The sequence below is a fragment of the Psammomys obesus genome, unplaced genomic scaffold, assembly GCF_907164565.1.
Source record: "Psammomys obesus unplaced genomic scaffold, mPsaObe1.curated_primary_1811, whole genome shotgun sequence".
Lineage (NCBI taxonomy): Eukaryota > Metazoa > Chordata > Mammalia > Rodentia > Muridae > Psammomys > Psammomys obesus.
This window is the reverse complement of record NW_026590062.1, coordinates 30,842,813-30,865,245: the sequence shown is the minus strand read 5'-3', so window position 1 is coordinate 30,865,245 and position 22,433 is coordinate 30,842,813. Positions and strand designations below refer to the sequence as shown.

The window sequence follows — 22,433 nt, the reverse complement described above, 5'->3', positions numbered from 1 at the left end:
TTGCTCTCCTTATGGAGTTCTTGTCTTCTCCAGATCTTACTGTTTCCCTCTTCTTTCATAAGATTCCCTGCACTCTCTGCCCAAAGGTTGGCCATAAGTCATCTGCATTGATAGTCTGCAGGGTAGAGCCTTTCAGAGGTCCTCTGTGTCAGGCTCTTGACTTGTTCCCTCTTTTCTCCTTCTTCTGATGCCCATCCTCTTTGCCTTCCTGGACAGGGATTGAGCATTTTAGCAAGAGTCCTCTCTCTTGATTAGTTTCTTTAGGTGTATAGATTTTAGTACATTTATCCTATTATATGTCTATATGAGTGAGTATATAGCATGTGTGTCTTTCTGCTTCTGGGATAGCTCACTCAGGATGATCTTTTCCAGATCCCACCATTTACCTGCAAATTTCATGATTTCTTTGTTTTTTATTGCTGAGTAATATTCCACTGTGTAGATGTACCACAATTTCTGTATCCATTCTTCAGTTGAGGGACATCTGGGTTGTTTCCAGGTTCTGGCTATTACAAATAAAGCTGCTACAAACATGTTTGTGCTAATATCCTTATTGTGTCTTTTATTCTTCTTTATGAGAATAAAGTGGTTTTTTTGTTGTTTTTTTTTTTACCAAAAGTATATTTAAACATCCATATGTGCTAATTTAAGATATTTACCTTCTTTAGGCACTTTCTACCCATATGTCTATTATTTTTCTTTTACCTCTATCCCCTGTAATGGTGAGCTTTTATAAGTATGTCTGTTTCTGTTCTTTAGTCATTTCTTTTGGTTTGCTACTTCAGATCTCTTGTTTTTTTCCCATACTAGATTATTAAAACCTCATTTTTTTATCCTGTGTGCTCTACCAGTAGGATGTGCATGTCTTCTACTTGTTGAAAAGTGAGAAAAGACACTACATTTAAAATGTGTTGCATTGGCCTTTTAAACAATGCCACTTTCACACCCAGTGTGTTAGATCTTGAATAGCTTTGTAATGTTCCTCTTATTCAACAGCATTCTTAAAGTGTGCATCCTTTTGTCCATCTTTAAACTGTATTTTTTTGTATAAAGCAAAAGTACAGGACAGGAGACTACCACAAAGGGCCTCTGAAATATTCTACCCAGTAAGGTATTGAAGCAGATGCTGAGAGTCATAAGACAAACATTAGGCAGAGTGCAGGGAATCTTACGAAAGAAGGGAAAGATAGTAAGACCTGGAAGGGACAGGAGCTCCACAAGGAGACCAACAGAACCAAAAAAATCTGGGCAAAGGGATCTTTTTTGAGCCTGATACTCCAAACAAGGACCATGCATGGAGATAACCTAGGACCCCTGCACAGATGTAGCCCATGGCAGCTCAGTCTCCAAATGGGTTCCCTAGTAAGGGAACAGGGACTGTCTCTGACATGAACCCAGTGGCTGGCTCTTTGATCACCTCCCCTTGAGAGGGGTGCAGCCTTACCAAGCCACAGAGGAAGACAATGCAGCCAGTACTGATGAGACCTGATAGCCTAAGGTAACAGGGAAGGGGAGGAGGACCTCCCCTGTAAGTGGACTTGGGGAGGGGCATGGGAGATGAGGGAGGGTGAGATTTGGAGGGTATGAGGGAGCTGGTATACAAATTGAAAAAACTGTAATCAATAAAAAATAAATTAATTTTTAAAAAGTAGTAACTTTTGATTTACTTCAATTCAAAATATATTTCAGGGATTACAGAGAAACAAATTTGTAAATGAAAAGAAATTGAATGAAAATTCTTCTGATCATATGTATTTTGGTTCATTCTTATACTTTAAGTTTCTAACCAAAATCTTACCATATTGTAAAATTTTAAATGTAATATGAAGAGATATTGAAATGGTAAAAATATAAGGCTATCCTAGTTACCCTGAGTTAATCATTCTCTAATATATAAATAAATTTATCTCACATTAGATATCAGCTATATATACAAATACTCTCATTACATTTATTAATTTCTTTTTTTAAACTCATTATATTTATTAATTTATTTTTACAATTTTAAATATGAATTAAGAATATAATATTGGCTATAGTAAATAAAATTAGGCAAACATATAATTGTGTGCTCACATAATTGTTTCGTACCCACAGAAGAAAGATAATTGAGAAAAATTAAAATTATGTTAGCAAAATATCAAGAATAAGTTTGAATTTTCTATTTACTTTTGAAATCTATTGCAGTCTAACTTTTTTAAAATTAACATGTCTACTCCTTTGAGAAAAAAATATTTCAAATACAATAAAAATTAATTTTCCGTCTTAATGATATGAGGCTGAAAATAACAAGTATTTCTCTGAACATTTCTTTTTACTCTAGAAAACAACTTGATCATTATGCAATACAAAAACTCTATAATAACTAGGTTATTTGAAAAGCAAATAGATATATTTTTTTAATATAAAGTGTCAGAAATGAAGACTCAGTGAGGGTTTGGTTCATGGAAGAAATTCTGAGAAAACAAGCTATTGCTCGTTTTTCCTCCACCTATTGACCTTGAAATTGTGCCAAGCACACTCCACTGGAAACTGTTCCCTAAGGACACTTTCACTTCATATGAGGCGCCCTGCCTCATCAGAATGAGAAGCATTGTACTCTGAGGAGTGTTAAGTATTTGACATACTTTGGAGACAGAATGTATTAAAATTTTCATTTAACCTAGATTCAAACAAAAGTTAGTGGTCAATTGTCTTCATTGTTATTAAAAAATGAATGCACAAAATTACAAAAATAATCACTCCAAGAAAAACAAACAATATGTTATAGAACTGTACAATTCTTTTAAAAGCTTTCATGCTTTATATACACTAGGAAACTCAATGTGAAAGCATTTATAAACTATCATCTTGAAGAAGTGTACTCATAACCCTTGCCTCACAGTAAGTATCCTCAAATTTATTTAGAAAGTTTTAGACCAATTTGTTTGTGTCGTAACATGAACAGTGTCGGTATTTGCAGAAACAGAAATGAAGTGTTGAAAGAGTCAGGCTCTACATTCAGTGTAAATCTGTTTAAGTGCTTTTTCTCAATTTGGTTTAGAATGATAAAGTATTTTAATGCCTGGAATTCTCACATATCACAACAGAGTGACTTAAGATTAAAATTTATTTAGAATATGCTAAATTATTTTTAGATTAAAGGGAAATTAAATAATATGTTGTAGATGTTCCCTATTATTGTTGATTAATTATACAACCTGACTTTACTTTGTTTAAAATCCTGTAAATTTTGGGACTGAAAATCTGTGTAGACTCACACTACTTTAATTGTTCTTCCTTTAGACAACTGTGCTTAGCTCCTTTCACTTGCTAGTTGTTTATTAAATATGTAGGTAACTGCAATGCCTGTAGTATCACCTATCATGAATAGTAAATGTATTCAGGAAGGAAACACTGTGGAAAAAAAGACTTTCTTCCAATTCTGAGATATGTCATATTTGTACTCCAAAATGCTTAATTCAAACTCTGAGCTTTAGCTCCATACAGGTGCTTATTAAGATTTTAATTTAGGAGGAAAAGGCATCGTTTAGTGAATAAGAGCACGAGCTGCTCTTTTAGGAGATCTGTGTTCAATTCAGAACATCTGCCAGGCAGCTCACACCTGACTGTAACTACAATCCTCTGAGATCTGGCTCCCACTTCTGTCTTCCATACACACTTCAAGCATGTGTCACACAACACACATCAGAGAAAATGCTAATAAGCATACAGCAACAATAAAGACTTTTAATTTTCCACATTGTCAAAGAAATAACATTGCCTTTGTTAAATGTCTGCATAATGAAATAGTCCTTTGGGATTGATTTTCTTTTAAAACCTCATACTTCTCAGCTTTTTAATGTGAAAATTAAAAACTTCCCCTCATAGTCATGAAAAAGGAATAATAATAATAATAATAAATAAATAAACAAACAATGTCTATGAGTTATAAATTCACTAGGTAGACAGTTTTATGTTGCAACATTTTCAATTTTATTCCAACTTTAAATTCTAACTTTAATTGAAAGGGACAGGAACAGGAAATGATAAAGTGAACTGTCATCTTTTGTGGTATCACACCTGAAATGAATATTAATATTGGCATTTCTCATCAAATATTTTAAGATAAAATGTGTTCATGACATAGAATGCAAATCTCTACTTTCCTCACCTTGTAAGGTATAAGACTATAATGCAAATGTTCTACGTCCATCTCAACACACACACTATGAAATCTTTTTGTACACAAAGTCTGCTACATTCTAGGAATTTTAAGTAGCCAAGCCTTCTTGCTTTCCTTCATTTCCTTGGCAAGAATTCTTTTCACATTAACCAGTCTTGAAAGACTTTGACATTAAACCCTGTCAATAGGGAAGAAATAAGATGCAACCTGCCTCAAACCAATGTCTTAGGGTGCTTTATTCCAAGCACAGCATCTTGACTAAGAGGAAAAATCTACTGTGTTCAGACACTTCATTTGGAGTAAATTCTCATTCTTTGTGACTCTGGATGGTCTCATAACATTCCCAAATGCTAATTTACATCTGCATCAATATCTGATAACTTATCTTTTAGTATTTTATAAATTATGAATTTCTTGGAAATACAAATCTAAATATACTCCATAAATATTTGTAATTCTTAATCCAAACACAACTCTTACTAAAATAATTTTTCATTTCTCATCAGTGTGGGACTATTCACTATGAATCCCTGGAATCACACAAGTGAGGCTGACTTCATGCTGATGGGACTGACAGACTCCAGGGAAATCCAGCTGGTCCTCTCTGTGCTGTTTCTCCTGATACACCTGGTCACTGTGCTGGGAAACATTAGCATGATACTGATCATCCGTCTAGATGCCCAGCTTCACACTCCAATGATTTTTCCTTACCCACCTGTCATTCCTTGACCTCAGTTACTCAACTGTCATTACACCTAAAACCTTAGAGAACCTGATGACTTCCATCAAGAACATTTCTTTCATGGGCTGCTTCACTCAGCTGTAATTTTTTGTCCTGTTTGGAGGTGCCGAATGTTTTCTTCTTTCCTCCATGGCCCATGACCGCTATGTAGCTATCTGCAACCCTCTGCACTACCCAGTTGTCATGTCCACAAGACGATGCCATGCCCTCCTCACTGGTTCTTACATGATAGGAGCTGTAGATTCCTCTGTCAACATGCTTTGTCCAAGCAGGATGAATTTCTGCAGGTCTCTCATCATCAATCATTTTTTCTGTGACACACCTGCAATTTTAGCCCTGTCCTGCAGTGACATGTATGTCATTGAAATGGTAATAATCATTTTCTCGGGTTCAACACTAATGGCATCCCTTCTCACCATATCAATGTCTTATGCATCCATTCTCTCTACCATCTTGAAAATCAGTTCTGCTTCAGGAAAGCGAAAAGCCTTCTCCACTTGTGCCTCTCATCTCCTGGCAGTCACCATATTTTATAGTACTATGATCTTCACTTATTTAAAACCAAAGAAGTCCTATTCTTTGGGAAAAGATCAAGTGGCTTCTGTTTTGTATACCATTGTGATCCCCATGCTTAATCCACTTATTTATAGTCTCAGAAACAAAGATGTGAAAAGTGTTGTCAGTAGAGTTATCAAGAAAAGGAGCAGCTCCAAGCAGTTAAGATAAGATCGGAGGTCAGCACTTAGACTTTACTCTTTCTATTTCCTTTCCACTGTTAGGTCTTTTCTTGTTTTCCACTGAACACTCATTTTATGTTTTATTTAAATTTGTGTTGAGCTTTTCTTTGCATAGTACAACTTGATATTAGATATTATTAAGGAAACATTTTAGAAAGCTAGAAAATAATATGAAATAATAAAACATAAAATCTGTGGTCTAAATATGTTTGTTTTAAAGACAAGTGTTTGAAAAATTAGAAACAATGATCTTCTTCTCAAAATGATATTGTGTGATATTCTATATATTCTATAACTCTAGAGAATTGTAGAGCAATGACTTGTACAAAGACAACAAGGGTGTTCAGTTTCTAATATCAAGGAGGAATCCACAGAATGGTTGTTTTTGAACCAAGAATTATGAGTTTTGGACTCATAATTATGAGTTCTAGTATATTTCAGCTTTTGATTATTAGGATACTAAAGTTGAAGGCTGTTTCCTCTGGGTGTGAAGGTTCATCAGTTAGGCCCACATGCTGCTGTGACAAAGTACCCAGGATTCGTTTCTAGCACCTATATCAGGTGGCTTGCAACTTAGCCTCCATTGCACCTCCAGGGTAGGCAATGCTTCTGATTTTACACACACTTAGCTACAGTGACACAGCCACACACACACACACACACACACACACACACACACACACACACACACAGAGAGAGAGAGTTGAAATAAATTAAGTTTTAAAAAGACTGCTTTCCCTGCACTCTGCCCAAAGTTTGGCTGTGAGTCTCAGTCTCTGCTTTGATACCCTGCTTTGAGGCCCTCTGTGGTAGGCTCCTGTCCTGTTTCCTGTCTTCTCCTATTTCCGATGTCTATCCTGTTTGCCCTTATGAATGAGAATTGAACATCTTCCCTAGGGTCCTCCTGTTGTTTAGCTTCTTTAGGAGTATAGATTTTAGTATGTTTTCTATATTATATGGCTAATATCCACTTATAAGTGAGTATGTACTATGTGTGTCTTGCTGCTTCTGGGTTACCTCACATAGGATAATCTTTTTCTAGTTCCATCCATTTGCCTGAAAATTTCCTGATTTTCTTGTTTTTAATTGCTTAGTAATAACCTTACACCTGTCAGAATGGCTAAGATCTCTCTCTTTGTCTCTCTCTCTTTCTCCCCTTTCTCCATCTTCATTCAATGTGTCTTTCAGATAACATCTGTTGTGTGCATCATTTTAAAAATAATTATACTACTGACAATGTCCTAAACAGAAGGTCGCCAGGAAACAAAAGGAAATTTATCAGGTAAACAGAAGTCTAAGGAAAGCCATTACATTCCCTATGTTACTCAAATGGTCAGCTAGCTTGGGCAAGGGCATCTAGTTCCTGATTAACCCAAACAGCCTGCTGGAACTTCCAGGCTTTTCCAACCTTTCTTCCCCTACCTACCTGACTCCTTAAAACTGACTTTCTGTTCCACTCACCTACCCTGATGACATAACCCAGCAGTTTGTTTTCCTACATGAACTATATTTTACCCACTGAGAAGTCTTGTGAGTTCATTTCACTGAACCTCAGCCATACTGTCCAAAATGTGAGAAAAAGGGAGAGAGAAAGAAATGTGGACAGAGGGAGCAGACAGACAGACAGATAGGCAGACACATACAAAAACACAGAGGAGGGAGATGCTTAGAGAAAAAAGACTAATAGAGCATAGAACACTGTGAACAGATAACTGGCTTCCCAATGACTGATGGATATGAAGTAACTACAATCATTTTGTTCAGTGTTGGGATAAAGACCGAGATAAGTGGCTGAAAGACCCAATTAACAAAAGCAGACCTGGCCTCCCTCTGTCCTGTGTGTTACAGAGAATGGCTGGTATAGCCTACCTCTGCTCAGACCTTGCCAGCCCAAGAGCTCAGCCTCCCCTCCTCCAAAAGCACTTCCCTATATAACCCAGACCTCGCTCTCTGTCTCTGAGTTCTGAATTTAAGTTTCCTCTCTCTCTGAGCCTCCTCTGCTCCCGTCTTTGTAGTTCTCGAGTAGCGACTCCATTGATCCCAGCTCCTGGACTCTGTCCTCTTTCTGTGAGGTCTGTGAACCTGAGAGCTGCCCCCAATAAACCTGCATTTACACTTTTGTTTTGTTTTCTGGTTTTTTTTATTCATTTATTGTTTTATTAATTAAAGTTTATTCACTCTTAATTTAGCTTGAATTAGCTCACTTAATTGATGGAGGTAACCTATCGCTCAGAACTTACAATACGTCAAACAATATCGAATATATTTTATAGAAACAAAGTTTATTTTTACAAATGATTTCCCCAGTAAGTGCCACCAAACATAAATTTTATTAAGGGAAAATAAAAGGGTTTCTTTAAATATATATATGTTTAATTTTATATTAGTTTATTAACTTTCTCTCCTGAGGGTGATCCCTCCCTCTCCTCTCCTTCCAGCCCCCCCCCTTTCCCTCCCTTCTTTTCCCCCCCTCCCTTTCCCCCCAAAAAGAGAGCACCCCTGTAGAAAGCTGCTTGTTTGTCAAGCTGCTTTGTTATTGAGTATTAAGGGAAAACATGTTTTCACCCTGGCCTTCACCTTGAGACAGAAATAAGAGGATGTTCTGCCAGCTTCCTTAAAACTTGTTTGGGTGACCTTGGACCATATCTGCTATCAAGAAGTACTTTTAGAAAACAAGTCTGGCAGTTCCACAAATTTCTTTCTTGATTTCTTTCTTGTATTGATGTGGCTTGTTTTTACTTTGCCTAAAAAGGAATTGTGGAATAAACTGTCTTACTGACAGCCCACTCGATCTGATCCCATATGTAGTGTGACTTCCTTTAATTATTTCAATCCTCACTCCTTCCTCGGGAACTGTTTGACTCTACTAGCACTCTCCTACCCACTGTATTAACCTTCCCCAGCACAACAAGTCACATCAGGACTGCGCTTACATTCATCCCTAAGGTCAGGCAAGGCAGCCCTACTATAGGGAAGTGATCCAAAAGCAGACAATTGAGTCCATGTTAGAACCACCACCCCCTTCCACTCACCAGGCACCACAAATGAATTCCAACCCACCCTTTAGCTACATGTGTGAAGGGAACCTAAGACCAGACCATGCATGTTCCTTAGTTGATGTCTCAGTCTCGGTAAGCCCCACGGGACTGTGTTAGTTGCCTCTGTTGGTCTTCTTGTTGGGTCCCTGTCCCCTCCAGGTCCTTCCATCTTTCCCCAACACTTCTACAGGACCTCCAGAGCTCTATCCCATGTTTGGCTGCAAGTTCCAGAATCTCCCAGAGGACAGTCAAATTAGGCTACTTTCTGAAAGCGTAGGTGTAAGACTCATGGGAGTTGTATGTTTCTGGGGAAGCCCTCCAGTGAGACACAGAGAGAGACCAGGATCAATGCAAACAGCAAGAGGTTTATTGAAACCAACATATTGGGGTCTCCTGCACCCTAAGGAGAGGCGACCCCAAGGAACAAAAGCTTTGGATTTTTATAGGCAATTTTGGAAATAGCAACAGGGCAATTTTTCATGGGTGGATATTTTGGGTCTGGCTACACTTGGGCCAGTATACTCAGGGTTAAGCTGCCTTCTTTTCAGTTTCTCCAAGGATTGCCTGCCCCTACCTGTGTCCTTGGGGGCTTTTCCAGCAACAGTCTGTGTGACTGTTCCAAGGATTGCCTACATCTATGTCCTTAGAGTTTTCCAGCAACTGTCTGAATGTCTGTGAGGTTTGAGTCCTGGAGCAGGGGGGCAGAGGAAAGAGGGTATATTCTGCACTTGACAATTAGTGGAAAGTTCCCAGTTTTCCAGTTTTCTTGGTTGTTCTCAAGCTAAGTCCCATCATAGGCAAGTATCTATTAGTGTCAGGGGCTGTCTCTGTACCCTGAGGTTGGTTCCAGGTTGGGCCAAATATTATTTAGACTTTTCCTTTATCTTTATTCCCTCTTTATTCTTGCACTTCTTATAGGCAGGGTAACTTTTGGATCATAGGTTTTGGCAGTAGGTTGTTGTTCCCCTCCTTCTGTTATGCTCAGTTTGTGAGACCCCCAAAGACTACCCGGAGTCTATTCCACTGCAAACACATAAGGGTTTACTCAGTTCAAGCTGAGCTTGGGACACAAACCTTCCTGTCGAAGCAGGAGAGGAGTACAGCACAGAGGTCCAGGGGAACAGGGTTTTTAAATCACAAAAAATCAAAAAACAAAAAACGCAAGTTGGGGTGAGTGAGGGGGCTCCAAGCCTTAGCATTACAAGATTGGGTAGGGAAGTTGACCTTTAGAATTATTATTTTAGGTGCCAAGACCATAAACGGTTCTGGCCAGGCCTTCTGGGCAGTTTGCCAGGAGATAGCATTACTCCCTGCAGCTGGCCAGACATATCTCATCATGCCCGTTTCTTTGTTTAAACTTGTATTCAGAACCCGAGTTATGTGGCTCCAAAATTCAAATTTTAAATCTTGGATCTCTCACTTCCACTAGTCCCTCCTGGCTAGGAGGTGGTCATTCAATCTTCATGGTAGAATTTTAGGGGTTACTTATGTGTATTACCATATCATCTGTGAATAGTGATACTTTGACTTTTTCCTCTTCCAATTTCTATCTTCTTGATCTCCTTTACTTGTCTTATTGCTCTGGCTAGAACTTCAAGTACTGTGTTGAATAGATATGGTGAGAGGGGGCAGCCTTGTCTTTTCCCTGATTTTAGTGTGAACACTTTAGTTTTTCTCTATTTAACTTGATGTTGGCTATTGGCTTGCTGTATGTTGCTTTTTTCATGTTTAGGTATGTGACTTGAATCCCTGATCTCTCCAAGACTGTAAACATGAACTGGTATTGGATTTTGTCACAGGCCTTTTCAGCATCCAATGAGATGATCATGTGGTATTTTTCTTTCAGTTTGTTTATACAGTGAATTATGTTGATGGATTTTTGTATATTGTACCATCCCTGCATTCCTAAAATGAAGCCAACTTAATCATGGTGGATATTTTTAATATGTTCCTCGATTCTGTTTCCAAGTATTTTATTGACTATTTTTGTACCAGTGTTCATGAGGAGATTGGTCTGAAATTCTCATTCTTTGTTGGGTCTTTCTGTGGTTTAGGTATCAGGGTAACTTTGGTCTCATAAAATGAGTTTGGGAGTGTGACTTTTGTTTCTATTTTGAGGTACAGTTTGAGGGATATTGCCATTAGTTTTTCTTTGAAAGTCTGATAGAATTCTGTGCTAAAACCATCTGGCTCAGGGCTCTTTTTGGTAGGGAGGCTGTGTCTTCATTTTCATTGAATTCTAGAAAGTCTTTAATTTCTTTCTTTATTTCCTCCCTGTTCCAGTGGTCATTTAGTAGAGAGTTGCCCAGTTTCCATGAATTTGTAGGAATTCTATTGTTTCTGTTGTTGTTTAAGTCTAGCTTTAATCCATGTTGGTCTATTGTGGTAAATAAAAAAATAAAATGAGTGTTGGGCTATATAATGTTTATTATTAGTCCTAAGATTATTATTTAACCTGCTATCACAAATAATGAGACACAGACACCTGTTAGATTATATAATTGATGTAATTTACCATGGACCAGGCAGATATTCCTTCCAGATATTCTGAATCATTTCCCCATTCTTCTCCCAGCTCCCATCCAATGCCATCCACCTTAATCCTACTCAATTGGACTACTTTTCATCCATAAACCCATGGTACTTGTATTCTTCATCTGGGTCTTTCACAGCATTATTAGAATCCTTCCTCAACCCATGTGGTGTTTTCTTTAGGCTAAACTATAATGGTGTCCCTCTTCTTCTCTTCCTGTCTGTCTGTCCTGAGATTTTAGCTGTCCTCCAAAGCTGGAAAACTCAACTGCTCTTATCGAATTCTGCCCTGCCCAGGTATAGGTTCTTTAGTCAATCAGTCAGATATGTCTTATGTCTTAGGCAGTTTTACAAAACAAAGATGGGTGTAACCAGATCTTAAGTGCCAGTAATTAGCATTAGACCAACCTCCAACACTTCCCCTTTTCTGTCTAAATAAAAGGCCATTGTTTATTAAAAAAAAAGGGGGGGGAGTGATTATGAAACAATTATAAAAACTGAGAGCTAAGGTTTACGTATAAAATGTCTAGGGTAAATGTATTTGTCAGTCTTGAAGAAAATATCTATTTTATCTATGTGGGTTTAAGGTTTTGTACCTAAATTATTTTATAGTTTGTATTTATCAATCTAAAAACATCTATCTAGATCTAAAAAATCTTTTTACTTTCTAAGCAACTAAGCTAACTGTAATACTATGACTATCTGGTCTTCAACCCCATCAGACACTTGAGAAGGAATAAAATTAATTACATGAGTAAATAGAAAGTGTATGCTAGCAACTTAAAAAAAAAAACAGAATATTGGCAGAGACAGCTTGCTGCCTGAATAGCCACCTAAAACTCTCTCTAATGTTGGAGCATCATCTTCAGCCTTCTGGCCCAGTATATTTGACAGACATATATGTGCAGCAGAAACTATTTAGGACTTGCTTACCCTGTCTTGGCAGAGTTGTCAGTCAACTTGGCCTGCGTTTAAGCTTGCCCATTTTAGGCAGAATTCTGTCTGTATAAAATGAGGGCATTTTCTTTACCTAGGTAGCTGGTTTGCTGCATTGGAAACAATCTCCATGTGGAGGTTCTTTGATGATCATCATCTTCTTTGAGATAGTCTGGGTGCTGCCAGAAGATGGCAAGTCTCATTGTCAAATAATCTTTAAATAATAAAGATATTTCTAAATGCCCTTTGGCATCATTTCTCCTGTGGAAATCCCACTTTCTGAGGAGATTGTCTCTAGTCGTTTTTTAAATATTATTTTTGTATCTTCAACAAATGGTACTGGTCTAGTTGGATGTCTAAATGTAGAAAAATGCAATACATCCATATTTATCATGCTGCATAAAGTTCAAGTCCAAGTGGATCAAAGACGTCAACATAAAACTAGACACACTAAATCAGTTAAAAGAAAAAGTGGTGAAGAGGCTCAAACTCACTGGCACAGGAGACAACTTCCTGAACAGAACACAAACAACTCAGGCTCTAAGATCAACAATCAACAAATGAGACCTCATGAAACTGAAAAGCTCTGTAAAGCAAAGGACACTGTCAACAGACCAAAACAACAGCCTACAGACTGGGAAAAGATCTTAACCAACCCTATATCTGACAAAGGGCTAATATCAAGAATATATAAAGAACTCAAGAAATCACACAACAAGAAACAAAATAACCCAATTAAAAAAATGGGACACAGAACTAAACAGAGAGTTCTCAACAGAGTAATAGGAATGGCTGAGAAGCATTTAAAGAAGTGTTCAACTTCCTTTGTCATCAGGAAAATGCAAATCAAAAGGATTCTGAGATTCCACTTTAAACACATCCACTAAGATCAAAATCAGTGGACTTGGAGAAGGGCTTGGGAGGAAATGAGGGAGGGAAGGTGGGATTGGGAGTGAGTGAATGAGGGGGCTACAGCTGGGATACAAAGTGAATAAACTGTAATTAATATAAAAAATAAAATAAAATAAATAATCTTAAAAAAACAAAAACAAACAAACAAACAAAAACTGAAAAAACTCAATGGCCAGCCCTTTGATCACCTCCCTCTGGGAGGTGCAGCCTTGCCAGGCCACAGAGGAAGATGAAACAGCCAGCCTTGATGAGACCTGATAAGCTAGATTCAGATAAAAGGGAGGAGGTCCTTCCCTATCAGGGGACTAGGCAATAGGTAGAGGGGAAGAAAGAGAGGGTGGATGGGAGTGGGAGGAGATGAGGGAGGGGGCTTCAGCAGGGATACAAGGTGAATAAATGTATAAATAAAATTAAATTAGAAAAAAACAAAACAAAAAACCCCTCAAGTGACAGCACATCCCGGCTGGCTAGGGTGCGGAGAAAGGTGAACCCTCTTCCATTGCTGGTGGAAATGTAAACTTGTACAACCACTTTGAAAATCACTGTGGTGCTTTCTCAGAAAATTGGGAATAACTTTACCTCAAGACCCAGGTATACCTTTTTCTGGTATATACCCAAAAGTTGCTCCACCACACAACAAGAACACTTGCCCCACTCTAGTCCTTTCAAATGCTAACTCATCCCTTTTTTTCCATGAATACTGTCCTTGTATTGTTATGGATATTTCTCTTTTTTTCTTTAGTTCTGATTTTTTTTTCTTCTTGAAATCAGCTATAATTTATTTACTTATTATTATTATTTATTATAATTTATTCACTTTGTATCCTGCCTGTAGCCCCCTCCCTCAGCTCCACCAAGGCCCACCTTTTATCCCTCTTCCCCTCCCATGTCCCTCTACTAGTCAACTGATAGGGGAGGCACTCCTCCTCTACTATCTGACCCTATTCTCTCAGAGCTCATCAGGACTGTCTGAATCCTCTTTCTCTGTGGTCTACTTAGGCCACCTAGAGAGTGGGAGGTGATCAAAGAGCCTGCCACTGAGTTTATGTCAGAGACAGCCCCTGCTCCCCTTACTAACAAACTTACATGGGCTACATCTGAGCAGGGGGGCTAGGTCCTCTCCATTAAGGTCCTTGATTGATTCATCAACCTCTGCAAGAACCCCTGGGCACAGATTTTTCAACTCTGTCTCCTTGTGACGCTCCTGTCCCTCCAGGTCTTTCTAGCTCCCCCTTCTTCCATAAGATTCCCTGTACTCTGCCCAAAGTTTGGTTATGAGTCTCAGCATCTGCTTCAATACCGGGCTGGGCAGAGTCTTTCAGAGGCTCCCTGTGGAAGGCTCCTGTCCTGTTCCCTGTTTACAGACTGGGAAACATCTTCACTAACCCTACATCTGATGAGGGCTAATATCCAGAATACATTAAGAACTGAAGAAGTTAAACACCAGCAAATCAAGTAATCCAATTAAAAAATGGAGTACAGAGCTAAGCAGAGAATTCTCAACAGAAGAATATTGAATGTCAGAGAAACACTTAAAGAAATGTTCATCTTTCTTAGTCATCAGGGCAATGCAAATCAAAACAACCCTGAGATTCTACCTTACACCCATCAGAATGGCTAAGATCAAAAACTCAAGTGACAACACATGCTGGAGAGGATGTGGAGAAAGAGAAATTCTCCTTCACTGCTGATGGGAATGTAAACTTGTACAACCATTTTAGAAATCAATCTGTTGCTTTCTCAGAAAACTGAGGAATAGTGCTAGGAATAGTTGTATAGACCCAACTATACTACTTTTGGGCATGTATCCAAAAGATGCTCAAGCATACAACAAAGGTATTTGCTTAACTATGTTCATAGCAGCTTTATTCATAATAGCCAGAATCTGCAAACAACCTAGATGTCCTTCAACCAAGGAATGGATACAGACATTTTGGTACATTACACAGTGGAATGTTACTTAACCATTAAAAACAAGGAAATTATGAAATTTCCAGGCAAATGGATAGAACTAGAAAAGATCATCCTGAGTGAGGTAACCCAGAAGCAGAAAGACACACATGGTATATATTCACTTTCAAGTGGATATTAGATATATAAGATAAGCATACTAAATTCTATAGTCCTAAGAAGCTAAACAATAAAGAGGACCCTAAGGAAGAGGCTTAATCCTCATTCAGAAGGGCAAACAGGTTAGACATGTGAAGCAGTAGAAGACAGGTGCATTTTTTGGCATGTATTTTTGTTTGCTTGTTTTTATATGGTTCTTTTTCAATACCCTATTTAAAATTCTATTTTCCTGTCTCATTCTTCTACTTAACTTTTATTCCATGACATTTATTACTACATCAAATTCTCTACATTTTGTCAGCATGTTGATCGAGTTACTCTATGACCAGTATATTTGTCATAGCCGCAGACAACAATTAATGTACTTGGAGCCTGACAGTAATAACTAGGGAAGCTGGAACATCAAGTGATTAAATGCCTTATTGAAGGTTATTGCATTAGTTATGGAGATAGCTTTTTTCTTTCATTCAAGAGTATATCACTGTCTGAGTCTAGAGACCCACCAATGTCTGTTTATCACTATTAAAATAATACCATTTTTATACAATAGTATGCCATTATAATCAGCTTGGTGGTCCTACTCATGTTAAAAATATTAGTGATAATTTTATTGACTTAATTTCTCATTAAAATATAACATTGTTACTGAATTTTGTTTTTAATCTTGATTTTGCATGCTACTATTTACCTTTATCAGAACAGGTTTGCTGATGGAGGCATGTGATCTTTTCCTACAGGGTCAAAACTATATTTTGTTATATAGTGTTTTCCAGTCTGAACACAATAAAATAACCTCATTGAGAATAGGCTTCATCTCAATGAAATAAAAACAGATTCCAGCCTTAATACTTCCTTATGTAAATTAATTCTATCATAATTGCATAATTCTGTCATAATTCTGTCATAAATGCAGCAAAATGAAAACGACAGATGCATTCTTGAGTTTAAGTGAATGTTTTTTCAATATTATGAGACTTTCCTTGGTCATGATTGTGCTGTAACAAATGCAAAATAATTCTTAGACATGTAGTAGAAGATTGGTTTGGGACCTGAGCAATGACTTTTAGCATAAAAGCAATTATTATTTCAATTCTTCAGGCAACCTGTATAGATAAGCAAATGGCACCTATTGAAGCCAATTTAAGGTTATTCCTTTAGTCTATACTTTCATTTGCATAGCTAATATGTAGAAATCTTCCCAGTAACATCACTAAATGTGTCAGCTTAGGTTTTGAAGTTTCTATTCCATCTCTATGATTAAAGTGTTGAAAGGAAAGACTTCAATAGAAACAAACCTCTGATTTAAAGTCAATAGCCCGAAATAATGCTTAAATGATGAGTTCAATGTGTGTATGTAAGAAATCATTGTGCAGTTGCAGCAAAATTTCACAAGACAAAAAAGAGTAATTAAATTCATACTATATTTCCAAAACAAACTCTCTATGAGAAATTATAAGCTAAACATCCCTAATATAAATAATTTCTGACATGTCCAGCATGGACATGTCCAGCTGGAGTTATCTGAAGTCTATCTATAAGATCATATGCACTGTGTTCTCTACTGGGCTGGGAGGGGCGGGTGGATTGTTCTGCTTACAGGGTGTGGGGGCTTTTTGTTTCTCTCAGGGACAGGTAGAGCCAGGGGATAAATGAAGAGTCTCAGAAGGTCATGGTGAAAGGCTGATGGTATCAGGCAGCCAGTCAGCAGCACCTTTATTTGAAATCAGGGTTTTATAAACTTTGGACAGTGAGAGGGCTTTCAAGGGTAAATGTATTTGATTCCCTGTGGTTGGAGGGTCAGGGATTCCTGATTTACAATTTCCATGCAGTAGCATGGTCCTATCACAAGAAGGAAAATACAGTAGTTATCCTAGAGTGAGGAGAAAATCTCCAAATACAGTTGAAGGCCACTGCGTAAGACTAAGATCTCCTTACCAGGGTGGGGCATTTCTAGGAATTCCTAGATGCTTGCTGGAACAGTTTTCTGATCAGGAAAGGATCCTGGCCTGTAACCTGCCCTGAGGGCTATGTGACACTCCTTACAAGTCCTAGGGTCACCCAGCTCAGGGAAGACTTAGAACCTCTCTAAGAAAGGGGAGTCCATCTTCATGGACAGAGCACAAATAAATGGCTAGAGACATCAGACTTCAACCTTATCCAGCAGAGCCCCACAAAGAACATTCATAATTAATTGATGTATTTCAGTTTAAACAAAATGTAGATATGTAAAGCATATGCTAACATTCCTACATGCTATATTTAAGATCAATGCTTTTATGGAAAAATATGAGGCATATAAGGTACGTGATATTCATATATGATGTAAATGTAAGCTTATGTGAGTTTTAGGTTTATTCAATTCAATTTTTGAAATGTGTTTTATTCATGAAGCAATTTTCTCTTGAGTAACTTTCTCATTGCCTCTTTTACATCTTTATTTCTCAGACTGTAGATGATGGGATTCAGCATGGGAATCACAATGGTGTAAAATGTGGACACTACCATGTCATGTTCAAGGGTATAGTTAGAACTTGGTCTCACATACATGAAGAGAATTGTCCCATAAAAAGCGACACACCTGTTAGGTGAGCTCCACATGTAGAAAATACCTTCCTCCTCCCTTCAGCTGAATTAATCTTCAGAATGGCTAACAGAATAAAACCGTAAGAGACCAGGACAATGAAGATGGTGACTAGCTCAATGGAGCCTGCACAGTAGAAGAGCAGAAGTTGATTTAAGTGGGTGTCAGAACAAGAAAGTGCAAGCAATGGAGGAATATCACAGAAGACATGCCTAATTTCATTGGATCCACAGAAAGAAAGACTAAAAGTAGCCACTGTGTGTATAGTAGCATGTAAAATTCCACCAGTATATGAAGCAACAATGAGTGGCACATAGACTCTGGGTGACATCCTCACTGCATACAGAAGTGGGCTGCAGATTGCCAAGTAACGGTCATAAGCCATTGCTGCCAAAAGGAAGCATTCTGTGGTTCCAAATGTAACAAAGAGAAGCATCTGTGTTTCACAACCGACAATGACAAATGAAATAGATTTATTTTTAGAGAGAAAATTGACCAACATTTTGGGCGTCAATACTGTAGAAAAGCAGGCATCCAACAATGAATGACAAAACAGTAAGAAAATAGTACATGGGGTGATGGAGCCGAGAATCCTCAATGACCAATACGACCAATCCCAGATTTCCAATCAGAGTTACAACATATATTGCAAAAAATAATATAAATAAGAATATGTTCATGTCAGAATCTTCTGTGAATCCCAGTAGTATAAACACGGTGATTTCCGTCATATTTTTCATCTGGGTTTTCTGCATTCATACCTGATCATGTTCTTGGCATTTCTTGTTTCGCTTACACAGTCTGAAGCGACAGCCTGTAGATACAAGTCAACACAATCCAATGCCCGTGGGCACATTTTGGAAGTTACTGTCATCGATGGGGCTGTCAGTAAAGTGAGTGAGAAGATCCATTATTCTGTTCAAGTAAACTGAAGAGCAATATTTGTCAGTTTTTAATTAAATTTTTATTTTTTACATTAATTACATTTTATTCGCTTTTTATCCCAGCTATAGCCCCTTCCTCATTTTTCGGTTTTTGAATAAATCAGGTTAAAATATAGTCAAGCAGTTAAGTCTAGTTACCCTAACCACTCAAACACTTTTATCATAGTTCATGTTATATTATATTACAATTCAGAGAGCGAGCCTGAACATAATCATATATGGCCAACAGAGGGAATTTCCTTAATTTTCTAAGGAATATTGTGTTTGTGTGTGTGTGTGTGTGTGTGTGTGTATGTATGGAAGGGCCATGATAAAGATTGTAATTCTCATTACAAATTTATACTTGCTCACACTACAGTTTAAATGTTTTTTGGAATATCAAGAACACAATATAAATTAGGTGAATACATACACATGAAAATGGAAGCTATGCATGCATTTTTTAAACTGGTCTTCAGTTGACAGGTATCCAACTGGATAGGAATCATGATATAAAATACTCTTGGACATGTTGATTGACATACAGACTAAAATTTCAAATATATCAACATCTTCAATTTCTTTCCCATTCAGAGAATTAACAATTGTGGGGCGTGGCTCAATGTAACAAGTATGTAAGACACTGAAATAACTGAAAATAACTGGGTTCAGAGACTTTTTCCAAGGACCCTAAACACAAACACAAAAGTTTCCACCAAATATTTTAGAAAGCTTGAACCAATGTTGTTTCTGTGTGTATGTGTGTGTGTTTAACATATTTGACATATAGTAGAATGAAGAAGAGTCTAGAGAAGTATTTATTAAAATTTTAATTAGAAAACACAACAACAATTGTACGTGTGTTTGCCATATTTGATGGGTCATAGAATGATGAAGATTTTAGAGATTTTTTAAAATTAATTACAAAACACAAAACACGGGACATAAACAAGAACGGTATTCCTATGCAAGAGGGAAAAAGTCAGGAAGGCAACTGCTAACTAATAAGTTTGTACGAGAAAAAAGATATGTAATATACATTTTCTTATGTATACTTTGTAGCTCTGTAAAGAATGCTAAGGAAATGATTCAATATTCTTTAATTGATAAGGTAAGTTTGACTAGTCTAGTCACAGATCCTGAGGTCACATATTTCATAAGCAAGCAATGATTCATGTCTCATTTTTTTGTGAGCGCATTTAGACCTACCGTAACATAGGAATATTATTTTTCTAGAAACAACATAAAATCAAGTTTCCACAGATTCAAATTAGTTCACAAATTAGTCTTCGATTTTTATTAATTTTTTAATTAAACAAGTCTAAGCTTTATTTTAATCCTCAATAAGAAAAATAGTAGTAATACCTAAATGGCAAGTAAACAAAGATTGGTTTATAGATTTTATAAACTACACATATATCCCTGATTGCTTTGCTCTTGTGCTGCTTTCTCAAGTGTGTTAAAGGAAGTCCTTAACTTAGATCTGTGCTCACAATGTACACCGGGCATCTGTCTCTTTGTTTGGCTATGTTCCTTAATGCAACCTGTATTTCAGTAATAGTACACTTTCATTTCAATTTTAAATGAAAGGTTATGTCTTCTAAATATTTCATATGCAATAAGAAGCTTTCCTTCTTACCTTTAGAAAATGATGTGTCAGTCAAGGGAGGCAAGTTGTAAACATTGCACATTCCCTCCTTATACCAGGCCCTTGAGCCCCTCTGAAGCCCCCAGGGGCTCCCCAAGGAGGAAAACACTAAAACTTCTTAGGGCAGAACAGTACCCATGTGCTATTATTTCCCCCACAGTAAGCAACAGAATTGCTTTCAAAAATGAAATTTCAATATAAAAATAATACAAATGATTATAAAAATGAAATTAGGCCTTGACAGCTATTAACCCTCAATACAAAAAGCATATCTGGGGGATGGGAAAACAAATTCAATGATTTAAAACATAATTCTAGCTCTTATTTTGTGTCATGGACCTAATAAATACTCAGAAATCCAGCTTCCACTCTTGAAATATAATATTTTTCTCTGATTATTCTGTAAACATATAAAAACAAAGATATTATATAAATACAGCTTATGAAAGAATATGTACTCTTTCAACAAAGATTACTAACTAAACATGAATTTTAAAACATCATACTTCTAATTTATATGAGAGATAGATTTCGGTTATATAATATAATGGATTAGAAAATATACAAGTGTACATAGTTAAGCTACATTTATCTGGAAAAGAAGCATTAAAAGAAGAGCTATACAAATGGATTAATCACTATAAAATTCTTTGAATGGGACAATATAAAATTAGAGCATTGGCAGTCCAATGTCAGCCTTTTAAGGCTTAACAGACCCTTGTGTATTTCGTATGTTCTAACTGCTCACTTCTCCGTCTGTGTGTGTCAATATACAACAGGGATTTTTAAACACATTGCTGAGGAAATTTGGGTTACCTCTTTTGGGTTCTCCCTATGAATAAAACAACAAACCTGTAAGGAAGCACAAAGCTAATGTTGTTAACTCTTTAGAGAGAACTGATACAAGAGGAAAACTATAAATTCTAGCAGCTATCTAAAGGGAGGTGACAATAAAGACAGAAAAACATATCATTTGAAAGCACTGAGAGGGAGAAGTGGGTGCTTGAAAAATAGATTCAGAGAAAGGGTGAAAAAGCCAAGAGTAACACACACTCAAAAATATCAAGTTTTAAAAAAATGAAATAAAAAGACAAACAAAACCATACAATGTAAAAAAGATAGCATCTTCAACAAATGGTACTGGTCTAACTGGATGTCTACATGTAGAAAAATGAAAATAGATCCATACTTATCACCCTGCACAAAACTAAAGTCCAAGTGGATCAAAGACCTCAACATAAAACCAGATACTTTAAATCGGTTAGAAGACTCTAGAACTCATTGGTACAGGAGAAAACTTCCTGAACAGAACACCAACAGCACAGGCTCTAAGAACAACAATCAATAAATGGGACCTCATGAAACTGAAAAGCTTCTGTAAACCAAAGGACACTGTCATCAAAACAAAACAAATGCCTACAGTTTGGGAAAGAATCTTTACCAACCCTTTATCTGACAGAGGGCTAATATCCAGTATATATAAAGAACTAAAGAAACTGAAAAGCAGCAAACCAAGTAATCCAATTAAAAAAAATGGTGAACAGAGCTAAACAGAGAATTCTCTGTAGAGGAATATAGAATGGCAGAGAAACACTTAAAGAAATGCTCAACATAATTAGCTATCAGGGAAATGCAAATCAAAATGACCCTGATATTTCACCTTACACCCATCAGAATGGCCAAGATGAAAAACTCGAGTGACAACACATGCTGAAGAGGCTGTGGAGAAAGGGGAACCCTCCTCCACTGCTGGTGGGAATGTAAACTTGTAAAACCACTCTGGAAATCAATCTGGTGCTTTCTCAGACAACTAGGAATAATGCTTCCTCAAGATCCAGCAATACCTCTCCTAGGGATATATCCAAAAGAAGCTCAAGTACACAACAAGGACATTTGCTCAACCATGTTTGTAGCAGCTTTATTTATAATAGCCAGAAGCTGGAAACAGCCCAGATGCCCCTCAACTGAAGAATGGATGCAGAAATTGTGATACATCTACTCAGCAATGAAAAATAAGAAAATCATGAAATTTGCAGGTAAATGGTGGGTCCTAGAAAGGATCATCCTGAGTGAGCTGTCCCAGAAGCAGAAAGACACACATGGTATATATTCACTCATAAAGAGATATAATATAGGATAAACCTTCTAA

General features: G+C 37.1%; 1 protein-coding gene and 1 pseudogene across 1 annotated transcript; one reads left to right on the top strand and one right to left on the bottom strand.

Moving 5' to 3' along the window:
- The first annotated feature begins 4,687 nt into the window (after positions 1-4,687).
- LOC129676095 (olfactory receptor 8H1-like) lies at positions 4,688-5,633 on the top strand (annotated as a pseudogene).
- An 11,878-nt stretch (positions 5,634-17,511) lies between these two features.
- Positions 17,512-18,453, bottom strand: LOC129676103 (olfactory receptor 1102-like). The gene is given in 3 exon segments (XM_055606409.1): positions 17,512-17,702; positions 17,705-18,254; positions 18,256-18,453. Coding segments are annotated over 3 exon segments (939 nt in total).
- Between the last annotated feature and the right edge of the window lie 3,980 nt (positions 18,454-22,433).